Genomic DNA, 21,571 nt, shown 5'->3' with positions numbered 1-21,571 from the left:
GTTTTTAGGCTTGTTTTAAATAATTGATACAATATAATGGACAGAAGTGCTTAAAATGTGCAACTTACACAGAACTATCTTTCTACCAAGTTTTATATATCTATTTTGCCATATTTTGTTTTGAAATTTTTCCAACTTTACTTATTATTTGTGGCTATTTGCTTCTAATAGGTATAGACCCCCAATGTTTCATGTGCAAGCATGGTATGATGAAGTGAGAGACTTTAGCTACCCATATGAACATGAATATAACCCGTATTGTCCATTCAGATGTTCTGGCCCTGTATTTACTCATTATACGCAGGTATGTTTGGGGTATGTTTCTCTCTATTTTTTTCAAATTTAATTAAGCAACAGGAGGAGAACAAAGTTTACTGAGTATGTGTCTTTATTATGTTATTTGAAATGGTTATTGTTTTAAAAACTCACATCATTACTGATTACATGAAACAGCCTTATAAATTTCTTTAAATAATAAAACTAACTATCACAAAAAGTCCAAAAGACTTAAAAAGACATTATTTCCATGATTTTTCATATGAAACATCTTTTAATATGGCCTTAATAAATGCATATGGGGAACAGTTTACTATCTTTAATGTCAAAGTTTTACTCTAAAGTATAAAACTTTAGTTTTATTTACCAGTAACAATTCATTTTATAGGTTTATAGAATTTATGTATATTTTTTATATTTTATGTTCATATTTGGTATTGAATGTGTTCTAAACTTCTAAATAAAATAATAGGCATATTTGACTAGACAAAACTCACCACTGATTTCAGTTTCTAGAATTCCTACAATCTATTATCAGTGAGACTAATAATCTACCAGTGAGATGAAACCTATACGTCTTTGCCATGTGATAAGATTTAAGATCAACCTGGAACTTCCTAATTACCAGTGGCACAATGAAAAGATCCTGTCGTATAAGAAATCTCAACACTTCAATTTTTTTCTGAGTGCTTTCTGTTTAAGATCTAAAATTCAGTTCATAGACATGTTAATATGGCAGACAGGTTTGTGAAGATATTAAATTTTGAATTATTTAGTAAGTTTATATTTCATAAATGCTGACATTTTATTCAAGAAAGAATAATTTACCTTAAGATTCCTTTTAAAAGTTTAATTCAGCAGAAACCAAAGTCTTGGGGAAAATACACTTTTTGATATTGTCTCATTTCATGTTGGTTGATAAATATTGGTTTCTCCAGTTCAATTTTATTCATTTTTCTCCTGGATATGTCGTCTTAGTCCATCTTAGCCTGCTTTTTCTGAATCTTTCTTTTCTCTAATGTAGGTGGTGTGGGCAACCACTAACAGAATAGGCTGTGCCATTAATTTGTGCCATAACATGAACATCTGGGGGCAGAAATGGCCCAAAGCTGTCTACTTGATGTGCAATTATTCCCCAAAGTGAGTAGACAAAACATTACCTTTAGATGTAAATTTTTCTAAGAACATGAAAATAATTTATATTTGTGATTTTTTTCTCATTTTCAGTATATATTGAGTAAATCACATTGTTTTAATTCACTTTACCTAATATAACAGTGATTATAGTTGCATAGGTCATAAAATAAGTTCTTAAAGTGTTTATGAAAATTAAAAATATGATCTTTGTGAAGTCAGGAATCATATATTTATGTCTTCAGTTTCACTCATTGAACTATTCTGTTCCATAGATGTTTAGAATTTTGATTAGAGAAAATGTATTTTTATCTTTATAAAGACCATTTGAACATACTCTAAAAAATTCCACAATCATTCTTAGGGACAAATTTAAATTTGTGAGCTATTTTGATTAAAGCATATGGGACATAGGTGAATATTCCATTATAATATTTAGTTTTCAGTAAAAAAATTTAAATTTTTAACAGTATTATAGTAAATTACTTTGATAATTTTCAGAATAATGAGGTAGAAATCTTTATTTAAACCTAGTAAACAAAAGGACTACTTACCAAAATATATACATGTAACACATCAAGATCATTACTTGGAAGATTCATATAGGGTGATATGTTGCAATGTCTTAGAAATCATGCTGTTAGACTACCTCTTAATGGAGTGTATCATATCTTTAAGGGGAAACTGGTGGGGCCATGCCCCTTACAAACATGGACGACCCTCTTCTGCTTGCCCACCTAGTTTTGGAGGGGGCTGTAGAGAAAATCTGTGCTACAAAGGTAAGTGCTATTTTTTTTGTAATATTCACTTTGATTTATATTTTAATTCAGTCTGCATTAATTTGTACTAAAAAAAAGTAGGGCTAGGAGTATAGCTCAGGGTAGAATCCTTACTTAGCATGCATGAGGCTCTGGGTTCATTCCACAGCACCACACACATTAAAATAATAATAATAAATTTAAAATGCACTTAATTACACAAAAGTACACTTAGTTTCCATAGCTGTTTTTGGATATATTGTTGACTAGAGTTTTTCCATAATTGCTTTAATTTTTTAAGGTTTTGATAATTTAAGTTTATTTTTAGTGAATTTAGAGTTTTTGCAAAACTCTCCATGTACCTTATATACAATGAATCATATTGATTCTACACTTTCCACTGTAGGCTGTACAATTCTTTATGCCAAAATATCCCAAAACATATATAATGGTACTATAAAACTGTTATAATATTAATGCATTTGTTGTACTACAAAACAATTATAATATTAGTACACTCAAATGCATTTGAAATCTTAAAAAGTAAATATAAATATGGTGTCACATTTATAGTACACAGAGAAAAATTATATTTAACAGAGCTTTGTGAAAGTCATGCTTTTGAGGATCCAAGGGGATGCTTTTTATTGCCTTGTACATTCTTCTTAATGATGATTGGTTGATATGTCTTACTTTCTCTTGATGAATAAATGCTCATTTGCTATAATGAGCAGTCAAGAAGTACCCATCTATGTCAGATTATTTTTAAATTCCCAGAAGCATTTGCACCATCTTATCACTGTGAGTGTGTGTGGCGGGGGGCGGGGGTTGTTGGTTTGTTTGGTTTAGTTTTTGTTTTTTATACTCTACCCATGAACCTGCTATGTCTCTGCCCTTTACCAAGGATCATTTTTCTTAAAGTTGGCTTTCCTCTGCCTTCAGACTTCATTTTTCCTAGGTTTTGAGTTCTGGGACACACATGAAAATAATATACTGCTCTATAACATGCCACTGATAAGCCCTTGATATAGGACAGTCTGAGAAAAAAAATTATATTTAAAGCTTGAAACTATCTCCCATTGTCAAGATGAAATTTTTGAACACTGAATTCCTTCTTAAAAAATATTTTCCATGGAAATGGATATTGTAGTAAATAACAAGGGCACATCAATCCTTCTTTAGGCACATCAATCCTTCTTGTGGGAGAATTCTAAATATGATCCTGCTGAAAATTCTAAAAATATGATTTCATTTGGGAAAGCAAAACTTACATTTCCTAATACCTAGCATTATTAAATCACTATGCATATTTTCTGATGTCATTATGAAAACCAAACACTGATAACATACTGAAATACAAGCAGAGTTTAGAAATGACTCGACTGAATATTAGCCAGATACTCACACAGATGAATCAAGGGCTCAAAGTCCTGTATGTGTATTTCATTTACTTTAGTGTAGTACATAACATTATGGCTTTAAGATAAAATCTGTGCCAAAATAGTACTGATTTTTGTAGTTTTAAATACTAAACATTGTATACAGGCATTTCATTATTTAGTAACTTTTGCTCATGTAAACTGGGATTAATTTTTCTCAAATATCTCTTTCTTTCTGACAGAAGGGTCAGATAGCTATTATCCTCCTCAAGAAGAGGAAACCAATGAAATTGAGCGACAGCAGGCACAAGTTCATGATACCCAGGTCCAGACAAGATCGGATGACAGCAATAGAAATGATGTCATTAGCATACAGCAAATGTGTAAGACCTCTGCATCACTATAAGAATTTAAAATTTGTCCTAGATGGCCAGGCCATGTAGATTTTGTTAATTTGGTTCATTTGGGAATGAATCCAAACTTGTCATTGTATTATACATAACAAATGTAGCAGCTTTTACATTATCTAGATGATTTTGGTGTTTTCTTTTATTTTCCTTTTAAGCCCAGATTGTTTCTTGTGAAGTAAGATTACGAGACGAGTGCAAAGGGACAACCTGTAATAGGTAATACTTACTATCATTCTCAAAATCAACTGACAATATATAAGAAATCTTTTTATTTCAAACTGGTGTACAGAGAAGCTAAATTTTGTTTCCATTACTTTCATTTAGGTATGAATGTCCTGCTGGCTGTTTGGATAGTAAAGCTAAAGTCATTGGCAGTGTACATTATGAAATAGTAGGTATCAAAAATGTTAATTTTATGGAAATAGAATCCTTCCCTATAATTTTTAAGATTTGCATGTGGGATATAGCAACTTATATTAAGTATATTTTTCTTAGACATATTTATTTAATTTAAAGTCATATCAGTAGCAAGTAGTTTTGTCTTAGGCAGAGATTAAATATTTTAACATCATGGTGTCTCCTCTTTCTTCCTTCAAGCAATCCAGCATCTGTAGAGCTTCAATTCATTATGGTATCATAGACAATGAGGGTGGTTGGGTTGATATCACCAGACAAGGAAGAAAACATTATTTCATCAAATCCAATAGAAACGGTGTTCAAACAATAGGGAAAGTACCCAGATGATTTTAAATTGTAAAAATGAACTAAAACATTTTTTTAGGGCAAAGTGTAGAAGCATTTAATTAATGAAGAGAGAAGTTGGTAATTTTCAAGATGTGTTTTAGCTACTTAATGTCCATAGATTAGAAGAAGAAAAAGGATCTAAATTCAAAGTTGAAACCTTTTTGCTTATAAAGGGCATGATCTGAATTTTCAAGAGTTTCATTAAGAATGTGTAAATTTACAGTTTAATATAAAGCAATGAATTTTTTAGCTATGGCAAGTGATACCCCAGAGAAGACTAATTAATTTGCATATTCTTTCTGCTCTGTTTAAGGAAAATGGTTTATTTTATGCAACAGCAATTTTTTAATAAATTAAATCAGATTACTTGGTAAAGAACATTTAGCTAAGTCTATAATATACTATATTGTCTTCCATTGTCAGTCTAAATACAATTCAATACCATAAGAAGCACTGATTACTGTTTTCAATGTTTCTCATGTTATACACACTAAGTACTTTATTCTAAAACACTACAGTTTTGTTCATTTTTCTATAGGAAATAGAAATAATATTTTGACATATTTTTGTGTAGTGTCTTTTGAACCTCAGAAGAATTGTTGAGCCTCAGAAGAATGTTTTTCTTAGCAAATGTAATTTCCTTTCTTTGTAACTATGCAATTTAATCTAATCAAGCTCCATAATAGGGTTAAGCTGGAATACATAGTTATAGAAAATAAATTATTAAAATTTGCAAAATGAACTTTAATGTATACAGTTTTTTTCAGAGGCTTGATATGTAGGTTTTAGCTACTTGCAAAACTCTCTTTAGTAAAATATATTTGTAGAAATATTTATTAGCTAATTCATTCAGCAAAATTTTATAAATTACATCAATAAATAATTACTAGTTATTATCTTTATTAAGCCAAGCTCTGCATATTGTATTAAAGAACATTTATATTTTCTCTTAAGTTTAAGTTTTGCTTGTCTATTGTAGAAATTCTCTTGAAATATTAAGTGTACTACATTTGATAGGTTATATATATACTTTGTGACTCAAATAATGTTATTGGGAGGGATGTCACATTGCAGATGATAAATATTAAATATTAAATTTGAAACTGAAATAAAAGATTGTTAAGATTTGCACCTTCAATACTGAGCTAACATGTTCAGAGGGTGAACACATCATATCCATGCTAAAAATACCATCACATGGCTGGGTGTGGTGGTGCACCTGTAATCCCAGCAACTTGGGAGGCTGAGGCAGGAAGATCTTGAGTTCAAAGCCAGCCTCAGCAAAAGTGAGGAGCTAAGCAACTCAGTGAGACCCTGTTTCTAAATAAAATACAAAATAGGGCTGGGGATGTGACTCAGTGGCCGAGTGGCCTTGAGTTCAATCCTCAGTACCAAATATATATATATTTTCACACACACCCACAGACATACACACACATACCATCACAAAAATCTTTACCTTCTGCAACAGGTATTTATCTCAAAATCTGGACATGCATAAGCAATTAAAATTTTGACATACAATGGTGTACCTAACTTTATGTTCCTATTTTTAATAATTCATATAATGAGGCGAGATTCATTCATGTGCTATAGACACTTCACTAGATATGAGGATAAATAAAAATTGATTAATGCATACTCCTTTAAGGGACATATTATTTTTAGGCTTTATACAACATTGTCTTGTGTTTATCTCTGTGGATTCCATAGAAACTGGGAATTTTAAATTTGATATGTAACCAATGTGTAGATAGTATGTACATTGTTTGTGTTATTATCTATTTTTGAGATTAATAATGAAAAGAAACCACCCTCTAATGTTAAGAAGTGAAGGTAGTATGGATTTAGCCTAGGTGATGTATTCTTATATCTCTACTTTCATGGGTATACTTATATCTCTACTTACATTTTAATGAAAAATATTTTAAAAATACAGTGTGCATGGATCTGAAAGGCCCTAGCAGTTACACTTATGATGATGCCTAAAAGCAAGTGATTGATATTACTGTCTTTTTATCTTTAGCAAATATCAGTCTGCTAATTCCTTCACAGTCTCTAAAGTAACAGGTGACACTTTTTTTTAAAATCTCATTTCCTTATTACTGTGTGTTGGGTTTTTATTTCTAACAGAGTCACTTATTGTTTTGTGCTTTTATTCTTCAGTTCAGGCTGTGACTTGTGAAACTACTGTGGAACAGCTCTGTCCATTTCATAAGCCTGCTTCACATTGCCCAAGGTAATGTTTTCTAAATTTTCTTATGTGTGTATGTAGATGTGCATATGTATGTTTGTGTTTGTGTGTGTGTGTGTGTGTGTGTGTGTGTATGGCTTTAGTCTGTTTTTACATGAAATTCTATGTCTCCAGGATTCAAATTATAGTGGAATTTATTGACTATAAAAAAAGATCATATACATATGATCTTGAACTGCTAAGCAGTAAAAAGTGATAGGACTTCACAAACTTCACACACTCCTGGCCCTCCTAGTATGTCTTCTCCAAATTCCAGAGTACTTACTGCTATTCTTTAGCAACAAGGATGGTACATGTGATTTGTATGTTCATATTTGCTACAAAAGAGTTCTTTATCAGTCTGCTTGGGCTACTATAATAAAATGCCATAGACCAGATGGTATAAACAACAAAAATGTTTTCCTCACAGTTCTAGAGGTTTGGGATGTCCAAAATCAAGTTGCCGTATGATTTGGTTACTTATTGGGACTCTTCCTAACTGTCAGGCAGCATCAAGTATTTTGTGTCCTCACATGGTGGCTGGAGAAAGGGCTTACTCCCTTGTATCTCTTCTTGGAAGGTCACTAATTCTTATGTTTGGTAAAGGGCCCTCCCTTTTGTCATGTTGTAACCTTAATTCCCTTCAAAGAGGTCCTATCATATGAATTTTGAGATACAGAAACATTCTTTCTACAAAATGTTCCTCCATAGACACTGAAATGATGTAGTTTTAGCATTGCTATTCAGTTTCTAAATTAGATTAATCTAATTGCAACTCATAAGTCAAAAGGCCTATGTCTGCTTTTCTTTTAGTTTTTAATATGTTCTTAAAAATTATAATGAAATTTATCTACTATAAAATAATGAAGAAAAAGTCTTCACTTTTCTGAACCAAGCTAAGATGAACACTATTAGAGGAACAGTACATCCACAAGCCATCATCAACACAGAAGAAAAGTAAACTATGTGCCTACACATACTGTCTTAATCATAGACATGCTACTTCCCAAACTCATAATGAGATTTAGAGAAATAATGGTAGTTTGATGACAGAGGTTGAGGTAGGATGATCATGAGTTCAAATCTAGCCTCAGCAAAAGTGAGGCACTAAGCAACTCAGTGAGACTCTATCTCTAAATAAAATACAAAATAAGGCTGGGGAATGTGGCTCAGTGGTCAAGCATTCCTGAGTTCAATTCCTGCTAACCCCACCCCCCCAGCCAAAAAAAGATTAAGGAATCTAATTATATGGTAAAATGTATTTACTTAGGAAAACCCTTTTAAAACTGAAGTAATATCTCAGTTAAAGAATGAGCTTGTTGTTGACAAAGTAACAGAAGACTATGTGGTTGATACAGGAAAGCAAATACTTCATCTGTCAGAAGGAAGATTCTCAATTATTGATGTGATTTAAGGTATCAATTCTTTTGCACAGGAATATCTAACCTGTTTCCTTTTGAACACCAAATCCTTTTATTTCTACTCTAATGCAAGAATACTGTTGTAATGTTTTTGGTCAGCTAACTTGGTGCATACTGATTTGAGACTTCTGGATTCTTCAGCACATATGTGTTTTATTGAAGTCAGCAGATTACAAAATGGATGGAATACTTTGAGGATCCCTTACTGTATGAAATTCTTTGTATACTTTTTCACCATCTGACCACAAATGAACTATATGTTAAACATTTTTTATATTTTTATTTTTTGGGGTACTGGAGGTTGAACTCAGGGGCACTTGACCACTGAGCCACATCCCCAGCCTTATTTTATATTTTATTTAGAGACAGGGTCCTACTGAGTTGCTGAGCACCTCAATTTTGCTGAGGATGGCTTTGAACTCATGATCCTCCTGTGTTAACCTCCCAATCCAGTGAGATTATAGGCATGTGCTACTTGTTGCCTGGCTATGTTAAAAATTTGTTATAATAATATAATCTTCTGTTTCTAGAGCTTCACCAGTTATGCTATTACAAAGCCTACTGATTTGATTAAGTCATTATGTAATTTTAGAAAATTTTGCAGGATTTTTTTCAGACTAGTCCTGTATTTACAGATTATATGTTTATAGGGAGAAGTAGAGATATATTGATAGGTGAAGTTGATGAATTTTAGCATCAAAATTCCACATTTATAAATATTTATTATTCAATATATGCCAGTACTATGCTAGGGCCCATGCAGCTAAATGAGTAGGAATAAATAATAAGCATAATCTCCATGAAGCATAGACTATAAAGTCTTTCTTAAGTAAATACTCAACAAATGGTAATTCTGTCTCTCTCACAGTATGTATAAAAATATTTTTCCCATAGAGAAAAATCATTCAAGTAAAATATTAATTAATGACTTTCCTACTTCTTGTCTTATTCCAGGAAGGGAAGCATCCAAAAAAGGAAAATGATATAAATTTTTAAATTTCAATTTTATTATGTTTTCACCAAATAATAAAACCATAGAGTTAATAATTTATACATGATTTTTACGTTATGTAGTTTGGAAAGTACCTCCTTATACACTTTTTAACTTTTTGTTTTATTGAATAGTGAAACCAAGATTATCTTTTCTCATGTAAAATTTTTAATAGCTCATAAATTAGGTCATAATTGTATCACTGATATAATAGTTTATAACTTTTAGGGAACTATATGATTGATATATCTACCTTAGAGTTTTATTTCACTTAAGGGTATATCCTGGAGAACAATGGCAAGGATAATATAAATAAAGTAGCTAATGAAGGATATGAAGGACTGCTTGCATAGTCATGTCCTTGGGAGGTTTCATAGCTACAGAATAACCTAAAATAAACTGTAGAATTTGTGTGTGTGTGTGTGCGTGTGTGTGTGTGTGTGTGTGTGTGTATGCACGTGTGTGGGCATGCACATTTGTATTACTAGAAATCTTATCCTGCTTTACATTTATCTATAAATAATTAGGTCTTTAAAGTTATTAAATACTTAAGATGTAAAAGTGTCATTAAAATGTGTTAGCATTTTAATTCAAGGCTTACAGGCACAATATAGATAATGGAATGTTTACTAGATCACTGCCTACCTTCTCTGTAGAACGTAACGAGATGTTAAAAATAGATATAGGATATAAGCAAAAAAGTTGCCCTGTCTTTTCTGCTTTTACCTGAACTTAACTAAGTAGATATTAACTCACCTCAAAGCTATTGACCTTGGCCTTCTGTAAACCAAGTGTTAATATAAGTAAGGTAGAGTTCACACAGCATGACTTTAAGGGCATAGCAGGTAGTTTTACAACCAGTGGGAGGGCAGTGAATGTCCAACAGTTCCCAAATATAGTCAGCTCATTTTCCAGTCTATGGGACACCCTTTGTTCTTTAAAACCCCAGACAATTTATTTTTTTGGGGGGGGAGATGGGGCTACCAGTTTTGAGCTCAGGGACACTCCACCACTGAGCCATATACCCAGCTCTATTTTATATTTTACTTAGAGACAGGGTCTCACTGAGTTGCTTAGGGCCTCTATAAGTTACTGAGTCTGGCTCAGCTCTATAGCTACTGGGATTGCAGGCATGTGCCATTGTGCCCCGCAACACTCTCTTTTATAATGGTCAATTTTTAAATTCAAAGTTATAAAACACTCAGATTTATTTCTTATTGTTTAAATAGTTCTGGTTTAGATATTGAAATATGAAATATGTACAGTCTGAAGTATACAGTGTTATGCATATTTTAGAAATAAGAACTAGAGCTATTTTTAAAAGCTATCCTGAGGAAGAGCTGCTTAATTGGTTAAGGTAGTTTCAATGAAAATTTTGAAAATCATTGATACCACCATCCACAGTGATTTTCATGTAGTTGTTATATTGAGAATCTCATTTAATATGAAAAACTTAATTTTAGTTTTTCCAATGTTGGTTTATATTTCCTTTTAGTGCATGAATATGTGTTGGCACGCATGCTTGCATGCATGTGCATGTGTGTACACTAGATAGGGGGAGAGAATAAACTAAGAAGAGCAATTGATCTTTAAAAATGTGCTATATGACAGTTTCTTTAACTCTAGGAGTAGATTTGAAAATATTTTTGATTAAACACTGATAATTGAACTTTATATTTAAATAAAGTTTTGGGAAATTTGTTTTACATGAACTAATCCAGTCAGATAACAAGCAATAGGATATCTAGAGAAAGAACTTTTTATGCAAAGAAGAATATGATTATGTCCCAATGTCCCAAGGCAGAATCACATTGTGTTTAAGAAATATCATGTCAAACCATCATGACTGGGGTAGAGTGAGGAAGGAAAAGAGGAGTGTTTAGCTCAGAAAGTTAATGGTGTACTGAATATGCAGGGCTTATTGGACATTCTAAGCATCTTGTCATTTCTTTGAATGAAATGGAAAGCCCCTGGAGTATTTGAAGAAGAGAAATGATGTGTTTGGACTTATACATATGGATATAGATTGGAGAGAACCAGTAATGAACAAGATCATCCCTGGAGAGCCTGTTGCGGTCAATTTGACAGTAGATGATAGAATCCAGAGTCACTGAGCTTGAGATGCTTAGGGATTCTCTGATCTTAGATATATCCTAAGGTGTAGCCAATAGAAATGGCTGGGTTGAATGTAAGGTGTGAGATAAAGAAAGGGACCATGGGTAGAATAAAGATTTTGGCTGAGACTCCTATAATAATAAAAATACCATGTATTGTGATGGGAATCCTACAAAGAAATAGATTTGGGGAGTAGAGATTAGGAATTTTTATTCATACAAAATAAATTTGAGATATTTATTAGACCTCAAACTAACAGGAGGGTTGAATAAATGGCAGGAGATATATATATATATATAGAGAGAGAGAGAGAGAGCCTTGCTTTTGCTGAGGCTGGCATTGAACTTGACTCAGCCTCCTGAGCCTCTGGGATTATAGAGGCTGAGCCACCTCACCCAACTATAATTTTTGAATAAAAGAAGTCCCAACTGCAGATACAAATTTGGAAATCAGGTGTTTGTAAAAGATAATTAAAGCCATGAATTGAATATAAGACAAAATATGTAAACAGAAAAGGAACTATGAGATGTTATGACAGTGACTCAGATTTTCCTAGTTGTCTGTTGACTACATTTTTCTACCAACACAATGAGTAGCAGATTCCCCACTGCATAAAGGTGCTTTTGATGTTTTCTTCTGCTTTGAATCCCCAAGTTAAATGTCTTCCTGACTAAATTTAAGATCTCACATTTGTGCTGAAACTTAGATGTGGATAAAATAAACAGAAGCAATTGTGCCGATTGCCTGCTTGTACTATTGACCTACTTCAGGAGAGAAAAAAATAATAGGGTTTACAATGTTGAGTTTGGTTCTGTGTATGAATGCGTATGTCCTTATTAATAAGAATGACTGATGTAAACCACTTACATTACATGAGTTTTTTTTTTTCAGAGTATATTGTCCTCATAACTGTATGCAGGCAAATCCACATTATGCTCGTGTAATTGGATCTCGAATTTACTCTGATGTAAGTATCTTAATTAATACAGATCTCAATATTCATGCTTATATAAAAATATATACATGTATTTAAATGTATATATGTGCCTTTATGTAGAGAATAAGAAAAGTTTCTTTACCCAGAGACTTACTCTTGGAACACTCAATAATATCACTGAAAAATGAATATATTCATGTGCAAATATGAGTGTAAAATAGTTTATTTTGCATAAGTTGTTATTTATATCTTTCCAGTATGTCTTTTCACCACAGTTTTTGTTATTGCATTATAGTTATACATAATGATTGGATTTGTTGTTACATATTCCTACATACACACAATATGACAATATGATTTGGCCCATATCACTCCCTAGCATATATCTTTTTCATGTATTTTATATCAGGCACTTAAAGGAATAACCTTGGAGGCATTATTGGGAAGGAAAATGCATTTTTATTTTTTCTTCCTTTTAATTCATCCACATCTGAAGTATAAATTGGATGACTACGAATTTGCTAAACATATAGAATTTGCTAAATGCATAGAAAGTATTCTAGTGGTTACATGACTATATGTTTGACAAAGTCACTGAAGTGTATGCCTTTTTAGAAAAGGTTGAATTGGTAAATTTTATTCTATGTAAATTATTCCTTAATAAACTTAGTTGAAAAATTTAAAAAGATCTACTTGAGAAGTAGCTTAGAATACAAATCAGGTCATTCCCTAAAGTACAAAAGGAAACTAATTGCATGTATGCTGTAAGTAGATGACTTAAGAGGGTTTAACAATGAATATTAACCATGATGGTTTCCTTATGGATAAATGTACTTTGAGCAAGGTTTAAAGTGTTGGTTGGTAGAGGAGATTATGGAACATTCTGGGTGGTTTGCATGATATCTACAAATACATGGATTAAATATGTTGCTCATAGCCATACCTTGAACATTGGAGCTAAGAAAGGCCACAGCCAAATTAGTCTGAAAGAGAGAAGAATCTAGGTGAAGACGCTGAAAGTCATGCTGATGAGTTTAGATTTCATGCTGTAGACATGTATAAACCATCACAGATTTCTAAGCCAAAAAGTTACAAAAACAAATTTAAGAATCTTCTTGTTTTGATTTTTTAGTTTGCTCTAATTAGTTATACATGATAGTAGAATGCATTTTGACACATTGTACACAAATGGAGCACAACTTTTCATTCTTCTGGCTGTACAGAGTATAGGGTCACACCAATAGTGTAGTTATGCATGTATATAGGGTAATAGTATCCATCTCATTCTACTGTCTTTTGCATTGCCAACCCCCCCTCCTCTCACTCCCCTCTACACAATCCAAAGTAAGAGTGTACTTATTCAATAGAATACCACAAGAATCTGATTGTGTAAAGAAGCCTGAAATATGCATATTACCACCTTGTCTCTTTTGAAACATTTATTTGAGTCCAAGGTTTTCCCAAATTCAGCTTTGAAATTATTCTCCCATTCTAAGCGTTACAAGCTTTAGATTTGCAATTTGCATTATTACTGTCAGCAGCTTAAATGTCCTACAGATACCTGGAATTTGCTAGCCCTCACATTTGTGTTTATATTCTTATCTCTTTGAAATACACCCTTTTTGAAATTTTTCTGTCAAAATCATGGCTGTTTCTTATATTCCAAATTATTGCTACTTTCTCTGTGAGGTACCTTGCTGGCCCTCCTAATTCAAGCATGAATTCATCCTGCTTTCATCTCCTATTGTGTTGCCTTTACCACTTTACCTATTTTGTTAGGTATCCTGTTGGTTACCCTGTCTGTCTTATTAGTTTGTGAGTTCCTCAAGGGCAGCAGCTGTGCTATCCATCATTTCTTCATCACTTCTTCGATATCTGCCAAGTTATGCTTGTTCCTGCTCTGACAGAACCTAGAGCACACAGTGGCATCAGACACTAAGCAAATATCTTACACATAAATATTTGCTGAACACAACTAATGAATGTGTAGGAATGTGTCTATCTGGACTCTTCAGAGACTTCCAGAAGCATTGTTTCTTCTGATTTTCCCATTAAGCATCAGAATTTTTAATTTTAGTCATGCCTGTAAAGAAGTCTTTCAGAATAGTCCATTCAATTCTATACCTTGAAGCCACCATTTTCTAGAATTAGTTTGTTAGATCTTGTATCCTGAGATCATTTTATCTTCCTATCTCAGTGAAGTGGGTAGATAATATGTATCATTATTTGGTTCTTTAGGGAATAAGTTGGCAATATAAAAATTACAGTCACATGGGGAGTGCAGAGTCAGATTAAACCAATAATTTCCAGGGTTCCCAGCTCCTACAATATATATAATCCCTTTAAATAAGGTTGATATGGAAAGATGAGCATGAGTCAACCAAATTGCCTCCCTCTGGATTTCTCTTTCTCTCCGCCCTCTCCTACTTTACACTGTAGAGTTAGAACGTGCACATTTTACTGCATTGAATTTTTATTTGTAGTTTATTACAGATTGTTAATTTCACATTCATTACAAAATTCCACTATATGCATGGAGAAAATTCTTATTTCTTTCAAATAATATATTCTTACAAAGTATGGATATGAAAAAAAAAAAAAACTTCTGACTTTTGAACTCAGCTGGAATGCCTGCTGACTGCAGAGCTGTAAGCTAAACAATAGTCAAACATAGTAAAAGTGTTTGGATTTAGTGAATGTTATCATCTAAGCACTTTTGTTGCCTTGGGGGGAAAAATGCTGATATTACCCTTTTAACAGAAGAGCAAAAATATATGTACAGAACTGTTTCTATTTCCATGTGTTATGAACTGTATTTGGATACGATTATGAATTCAGTGTGGGCCTTTCATATGGTCAATAAAATGCCTCCTTAGAGTCTGGACACAAGGTTTTAGATGTGTGGTATTTTTGTGAGATAGGAAAAGCCTGAGAAGGATTAAACAGCCTGGCTGCAGGCTCTTTGAGCTAATAAATACTGACTGATGGCACAGAGTTCAGAGCACAGCGAGAAAGCAAGGTCACGTAAGATATACACGCTTATGTGAACTTTAAAAAAGCATATTCAATCACCCACATGTGCAGAGAGATAAGAACAGAACATGCCAATGAGACTGGGAAAGACCCATGGGGATTTGAGGTGGGTGGCTCTATACTGAAACAGTTCAGGCATTTCCTCTTATGGGATTTCCTTAGGCTGCACTCAGCTATCGACAAATTTTAGTAGAACATTTGGCTTAAAGCCAATGGTAAAATCTAGGAAAGACTGTGATAGGCCAAAAGAAATTATTTGACTTTTAGAATTCATTTAAAAATTTTGAAAGTATTAGACTTGAAACAGTAATTTTCTCCTTCATAGAAATTTTATTAAATTCAGATTATGTAACTGGTACATTGTAAACAAAGCCATTTTTCTAATACTCATGTCAGGTCCTTCAAACCAGAGTAATAATAACTGTTGCAAATCTAAGTAGAAGCTATAATTTTTTCTTTTTTGTCATAAATATTTTATTAGTGCATTATAATTACACATAATAGTGGAATTCATTGCTAAATATTTGTAAATGCACACAATATAACAGTGTAGTCTGTAATCTGGTCACTTTGTGTTATTCTGTAGGGCAAAACATTTCTGCATAGAATTTTATTATGTAATAGGAAAAAAATCCCCATTTAATATATGCCTATATTTTGGCAAATGGACCATAGAGATATGGTTATATGGAAGTCAAAAGGGAACATGAATGAGGCACAGATAATCCAACCTATGAACATTTCAGCAGACTGATTTCAGTATGCATCAGCAAAGGGTAAAATTTAATAATGACACATAGGACCCTGAGGAGATAAAAGGACCTAATTTGCTTTTTTATTTCTTTGACTATAAAAGCCTGTTTTTTGTACAGCACTAGTGTTTGTAGATTAGATGGTGGAAGGGTGTTACCATGGCAGCCACCCTCAACATCTTCCTTCAGACTTTCTCAGGATTGGCTTTGACTTTGTGCCTTTTGAAACATTCCTTTATATGCCAAACATTGTCCAGGAACTCTTAAATGGCTGCATAGACAGATGTCAGAAGTAGAAGAATAAGCTGTGCAAGTTCCGCAGTACTTTCCTAATAGTGGCACATTTTTCTCCTTGCCTCCTCAGCTGTCCAGTATCTGCGGAGCAGCAGTACATGCTGGAGTGGTTCAAAATCATGGTGGTTATGTTGATGTTATGCCTGTGGACAAAAGGAAGACTTACACGGCTTCTTTTCAGAATGGAATCTTCTCAGAAAGGTAAAAACAAGCATGTGTGTATGTGTATGTGTAGTGTGTGCAATTGTTTTCATGTACCTACCTTGTGATGTATGGTTGCTTCACAGCAGACCCACTTGCACATGATTTCATTAGGCGACCCAGCTTGGGTGTTTCCTTTACATACTTGTGTAACGACTGGTTTTCCAGGGGTGGGAGAATCTGCAGTACCAGAGGTGCCTGTCTCCTGCAGGCTTATAAAAATCAACATGAAAATCGGATTACAAGTCAGAACCACTCTTTTGTTAATTGCTCTTATAATTAAGAAATTTCTTTCATCCTCTTTTGGATTTTCTAGATTAGGTTTTATACTTAATTCTTTCTCGATGAACAAGGCACTGAATATTTCTCTAATCCAGTTATCTGACAAAGTATTTGACAAAAATAATGAGTCTGATTTTCCCTAGAACCAAATTCTCTTTTGCACTGGAACTTGGATGCCTTGTATGTTGTAAATGAACTCATTCAGGTCCTATCATGGTATTTAGCTCATTAGTATTATATATACTTGGGGATTTGAGAAAAATTCATGTGGCTCACCTTATCAAGTGTTAATAAATAATAAGATAAATGAACCCTCAATGATTTTTTGAAATTATCGGTACTTTGGAAGTAATGTTATGTCCCACTTATTTGTATAGACACAGAATAAAATCCCTAACTTTTAGGTGTTTCCTGGGATTTCCAAAATTACCAATGGAGGATTCGTATATCAACTAGTTACTCTAAAGAACACCACAGGATATGCCATGCAGGATATCTAGATTGTCTTTCACATAACCTTCTGGGTATCAGCCTCATAAAAAGACAAATCTGCATTTAGTATCTATATTCAGATGAGATCATATCAAGAGGCCATTATTGAGAGGGGGATTTCTCAATAACTTGCCTCCTGGCCTTGAGAATCAGATATGATATGCAAAGTGAATTCTTGAGTCTATAGAATCTGATATTTCCATTATAAGCTAACCTGAGTGATATGATTCCATTCACTGCTTATATTTCTTAAATTCATCTTGAAGCTATAAAATGGCATTCTAACAAAATTGAGAATAATAATTTTGGAGTATCTGATATGAATATTCCAGACACTAGGCACTACCATACTCTAAGTATTTTCTCTCAACTTCACCAAAAGCCCCATAATGTCTATTCAGTTCTGTCAACTCTGATGTATATACATGTTAACTGATGTTCCAAGTTGGTTAAATAATTGACGTGCCCAAGGTCACATAACTTAATAATCCCTGAACTCAGACTCCACACTAAGGCTATGGGCTCAGAGATAAACCTTGAACTTGACCATTTGCTTGTGTGAAAAACTTGGTGCATGTGTGTCCATCCATATATTTTGTGTGTGTATGCACATTTGTGGTTTCTGCATCATTTTTCTCACTTTAAAATTCTCTTCCAGGGCTGGGGATGTGGCTCAAGCAGTAGTGCGCTCGCCTGGCATGCAGGCGGCCCGGGATCGATCCTCAGCACCACATACAAACAAAGATGTTGTGCCTGCCGAAAACTAAAAAATAAATATTAAAAAAAATTTTTAAAAAACTCCTAAAATTCTTCCTTTTATTACATATATATAAAGAAATACATGAAAGCACTTACACTTTATCTCTTTCTTAGCATTCATTGTATTGATCGTTTATTGCCTTTAAAATCTTTTAAAATTATTAAGCCAATAGAATTATGTAAAAAAGCAAAAACTTCAAAAGCTTCTAGTTGAAAGATGAAATAATGATTAATGGTCTTATCAATATGTTTTAATTTCTAGAAATTTAAGCAAAATGTAGTTTAATCATTGATGCCAAATAAAAAATAAACAATTTAATAAAGAATAGAATTTATGGTTCTCATTACTTTTAACTCTGTTTTAAAAGTACCTCCAAAATAACACTGCATGCTTTGTGTGTGTGTGTGTGTGTGTGTGTGTGTGTGTGTGTGTGTGTGTTTTCCCATTTTGGTGAAGAAATTTTTGAATCTTTTCAGACTTCACCATTAAATTTTCCTGCTAATATTTCCTTGAGAATGTGGATGTTATGAAGAATTAATCTATGCAATAGCGATATAATTTAAATTCTGTCAGAAATGATACTGACCTAGTACTCCACAATATTGCTTAAGTATCAGACATCTTTTTGACTTGGAGTTAACTTTTGTCTATAAAAATCAATTGTAAACTGAGTCTCCGCATTACCTCAAAAAAGTGGAGTGATGAGTGCCTAGCTCTGTTTTATTAGAATCAAAGGAAATAAAATATGAAAACTTGATACAGACTTTGTGACATTTTCTAGAGACTACTATTACTCCTATTGCACATCTTCAATTTCTTTAATGAACTTTCAGTCTAGCGTACAACCAAAATTTAAAGAATTATGTCATCCTCACTCACACATTCCAATAGCTACAAATTATAGTGGCCTTAGAAAGTTAATCGTCTGGATTCATATAACTGTCATAAGACAGCATGATTTATTAGAAGGATTATGTTTAGAGATGACATCAATATGTTTTTTTCATTTCTGCAGTTTACAGAGTCCTCCAGGAGGAAAGGCATTCAGAGTATTTGCTGTTGTGTGAAATGGAACACTTGGAAGGGGATCATAAAGACTATTCCAAATGTCATATTTCTGTAGTTTGTATAAAACTGTAACATTACTGTACCGAAGATAGCAGCTATTTTCAGCCCCCCAAAAGTGCCAACTGCATAAAAATTGATAGACAAAATGTATAAAATAAAACATGGGACATTAACTTTGAAAAAAGTAATGAATATGTAATGGTTTTAGAAATCCTGTGTTAAATATTGCTATATTTTCTTAGCAGTTATTTCTACAGTTAATTACATAGTCATGATTGTTCTACATTATATATGTTATATTATATGGTGCTTTGTATATGCTACTAATAAAACAAATCTCAACATTGAATGTGAATGGTCCTCAGAAAATTATCTGGTGCATTTAAAAATAATCAATTCTAAAATGAAAAGAAATCTTTTTATCACATTTTCCTCAGCTATTGTTACCTGCACTAAATCTCAAGTTTGTTTTCCATTGAATACCTGAATAGTTTTTTTTTTCTTTTGTTAAGTTTAGGAATATAGAATAGTAAATCATGTTATAACACTCGCCATTTTGTATAAAATAATTCTTTAATATTCAGATGAATCTATTAAAATGTTTGGTTTCTTGGGAATGGCTTTAATAGTAAATGGAATAAGGCAAATAACAAATGTTCAAGATTCATTGATAATAACTAGGATCTACCAGAAAACTGAAATTGCCAGAGCATTTACATTCTGAAATTAGAAGACCAAAGTCATCTTCTTCAACTACTAAAAAATTTCTCTTTTGGGGAAGAAAAATGTTCTCACTGCAAAGCCAGGCTCATTAAGTAAACTCCAAGCTAAACCTTTATGAGAAGAATTCACAATGCTAGAAGAGATGTTCTTTTTGTGTAAAGAGGCTGACCACAGTGGGAGGGTCAAGGGAGGGTTCAGAACTCCCTCCTAGAGCACTGGGAGGGAAAGGCATGTTTCCTTTCTAGCAGTCAGAGCAGAAGCCACCATGAAGATCACCAAGAAGAGCGGACAGAGGCTTGCTAGAATGTGAGGTGGTCCTAGGTGGGTCAGGTCTCGCCTGCCTGAGTTAATGTCTAAGGTAGCAACGGAATGTGCCCCCGGAACACGTGCCTGGAGAGCTCTGGCTAGCTCAAGCTACCAAGGTGTTAAACTCTAAATAACCCCGTGACCCTAGGACCTCTGTGAGCCCAGGCAGTTATGGAGATGCGCACCACCCTCTGTGGCTCCCCGAAAGAACCAAAGGGGAGGAAGGAAAAGAAAACACTTGTGGTGAGACTTACTGAATTGGCTTCTTTTTCCAAAGGGCACGAATCGTTGCTTGCTGGATTCTTTGGTATAGCAAGTTCAGACTTCTTAGCTTTTGGCTCAGCTTTGCTTTCTTTGGCAACTGGTTTTGTCACAGGTTTGGGGGGACTCCACTTGTTAGGTGATGGATTGTGCACCAGTGCTGAGGAAGACGGTGCACTTCATCATCATCCTTCATGTGTTCTGGAGGGTGCTGGGGGGCGTTCAGTTTCACATAGTAGCTGTGATACTGAGAATGCAGCTCCCCATTACTGGAGTTGGGGATGTGGTGGCCGCCAGAGTACTTGGACTGGGACACCATGGCTCCGACCTCCTTTGAGGGAGCCTTTGACATCAAGGGCTTATTAACGACAGTTGTCACCTGCTCGTCAGCCATACTCCTTTTATCTTGATTGAGTCTGGCCCCGGAGCTGGGGTTTTGCTTCTTCATGGACTTTGGGGAGGGAGGTTGGGGAGAGTGGCTCTGTTTGGGACTTGCCTCAGGAGACCTCAGGGGTGTCGTGCCTTTCCGATAAAAATGAGGAGATTCCTTTGGGGTAGGTGGCTTTTCTGGTACCTTTTCTTCTGGGTTTTCTTTAGCATCTACACCTTCCTGCAATCTCTGTTTGATGTAATCGGGGCCTGGGAAAAAAGAAAAAAAGAAAAATAAGATGTAAAGTCTTGTATATCAGGTTTCTCTATAGTTTTTTTTTTTTTTTTTGCTAAAGGAGATTAACTTTTTCCCCTTTAAATCTGTTTTCAAGGCTTTGACTAAGCATGAACACATTTCATTTTCCAGGAAAAGATACTGTTTATTACTGAAAGGGTACTTTTATGACAATACATTCTGTTAATTGTCCTATTTTGATAGCCATAACAATCAATCAACTCTGACTTCCCTAATTGTATTATTCTTCTGTACCTGCAGAACATAGAGGTGAAATTCATGTTGGTAGAGGAACACCATAATTAACCTATTTATCCAAATTAGTACTGTACACTTA

The 21,571-nt window shown here is 33.7% G+C and overlaps 1 protein-coding gene and 1 long non-coding RNA gene across 3 annotated transcripts; one reads left to right on the top strand and one right to left on the bottom strand.

The window, feature by feature from the left end:
- Nucleotides 1-175: 175 nt before the first annotated feature.
- Nucleotides 176-19,369, top strand: LOC144372492 (cysteine-rich secretory protein LCCL domain-containing 1-like). 2 transcript variants are annotated; one of them, XM_078035847.1, is made up of 11 exons: nucleotides 176-304; nucleotides 2,089-2,189; nucleotides 3,790-3,930; nucleotides 4,113-4,173; nucleotides 4,282-4,348; nucleotides 4,555-4,684; nucleotides 6,727-6,771; nucleotides 6,868-6,940; nucleotides 12,353-12,428; nucleotides 16,548-16,678; nucleotides 19,228-19,369. In XM_078035847.1, exons 1-11 carry the CDS (start codon nucleotides 237-239, stop codon nucleotides 19,277-19,279), a joined length of 945 nt encoding a protein of 314 aa, XP_077891973.1. In that variant the 5' UTR covers nucleotides 176-236; the 3' UTR covers nucleotides 19,280-19,369. The 2 variants fall into 2 exon arrangements, with proteins under 2 accessions (XP_077891973.1, XP_077891972.1); XM_078035846.1 differs by lacking the exon at nucleotides 176-304 and adding an exon at nucleotides 1,315-1,416.
- LOC144372493 (uncharacterized) lies at nucleotides 16,245-21,207 on the bottom strand. The gene is made up of 3 exons (XR_013432488.1): nucleotides 20,564-21,207; nucleotides 16,740-16,890; nucleotides 16,245-16,620 (listed from the first exon to the last, which is right to left on the bottom strand). It is a non-coding gene; the product is annotated as an uncharacterized LOC144372493 (long non-coding RNA).
- Between the last annotated feature and the right edge of the window lie 364 nt (nucleotides 21,208-21,571).

This window comes from Ictidomys tridecemlineatus, unplaced genomic scaffold, assembly GCF_052094955.1.
Source record: "Ictidomys tridecemlineatus isolate mIctTri1 unplaced genomic scaffold, mIctTri1.hap1 Scaffold_110, whole genome shotgun sequence".
NCBI classification, from domain to species: Eukaryota; Metazoa; Chordata; class Mammalia; order Rodentia; family Sciuridae; genus Ictidomys; species Ictidomys tridecemlineatus.
This window is presented reverse-complemented; position numbering and strand designations above follow the sequence as displayed.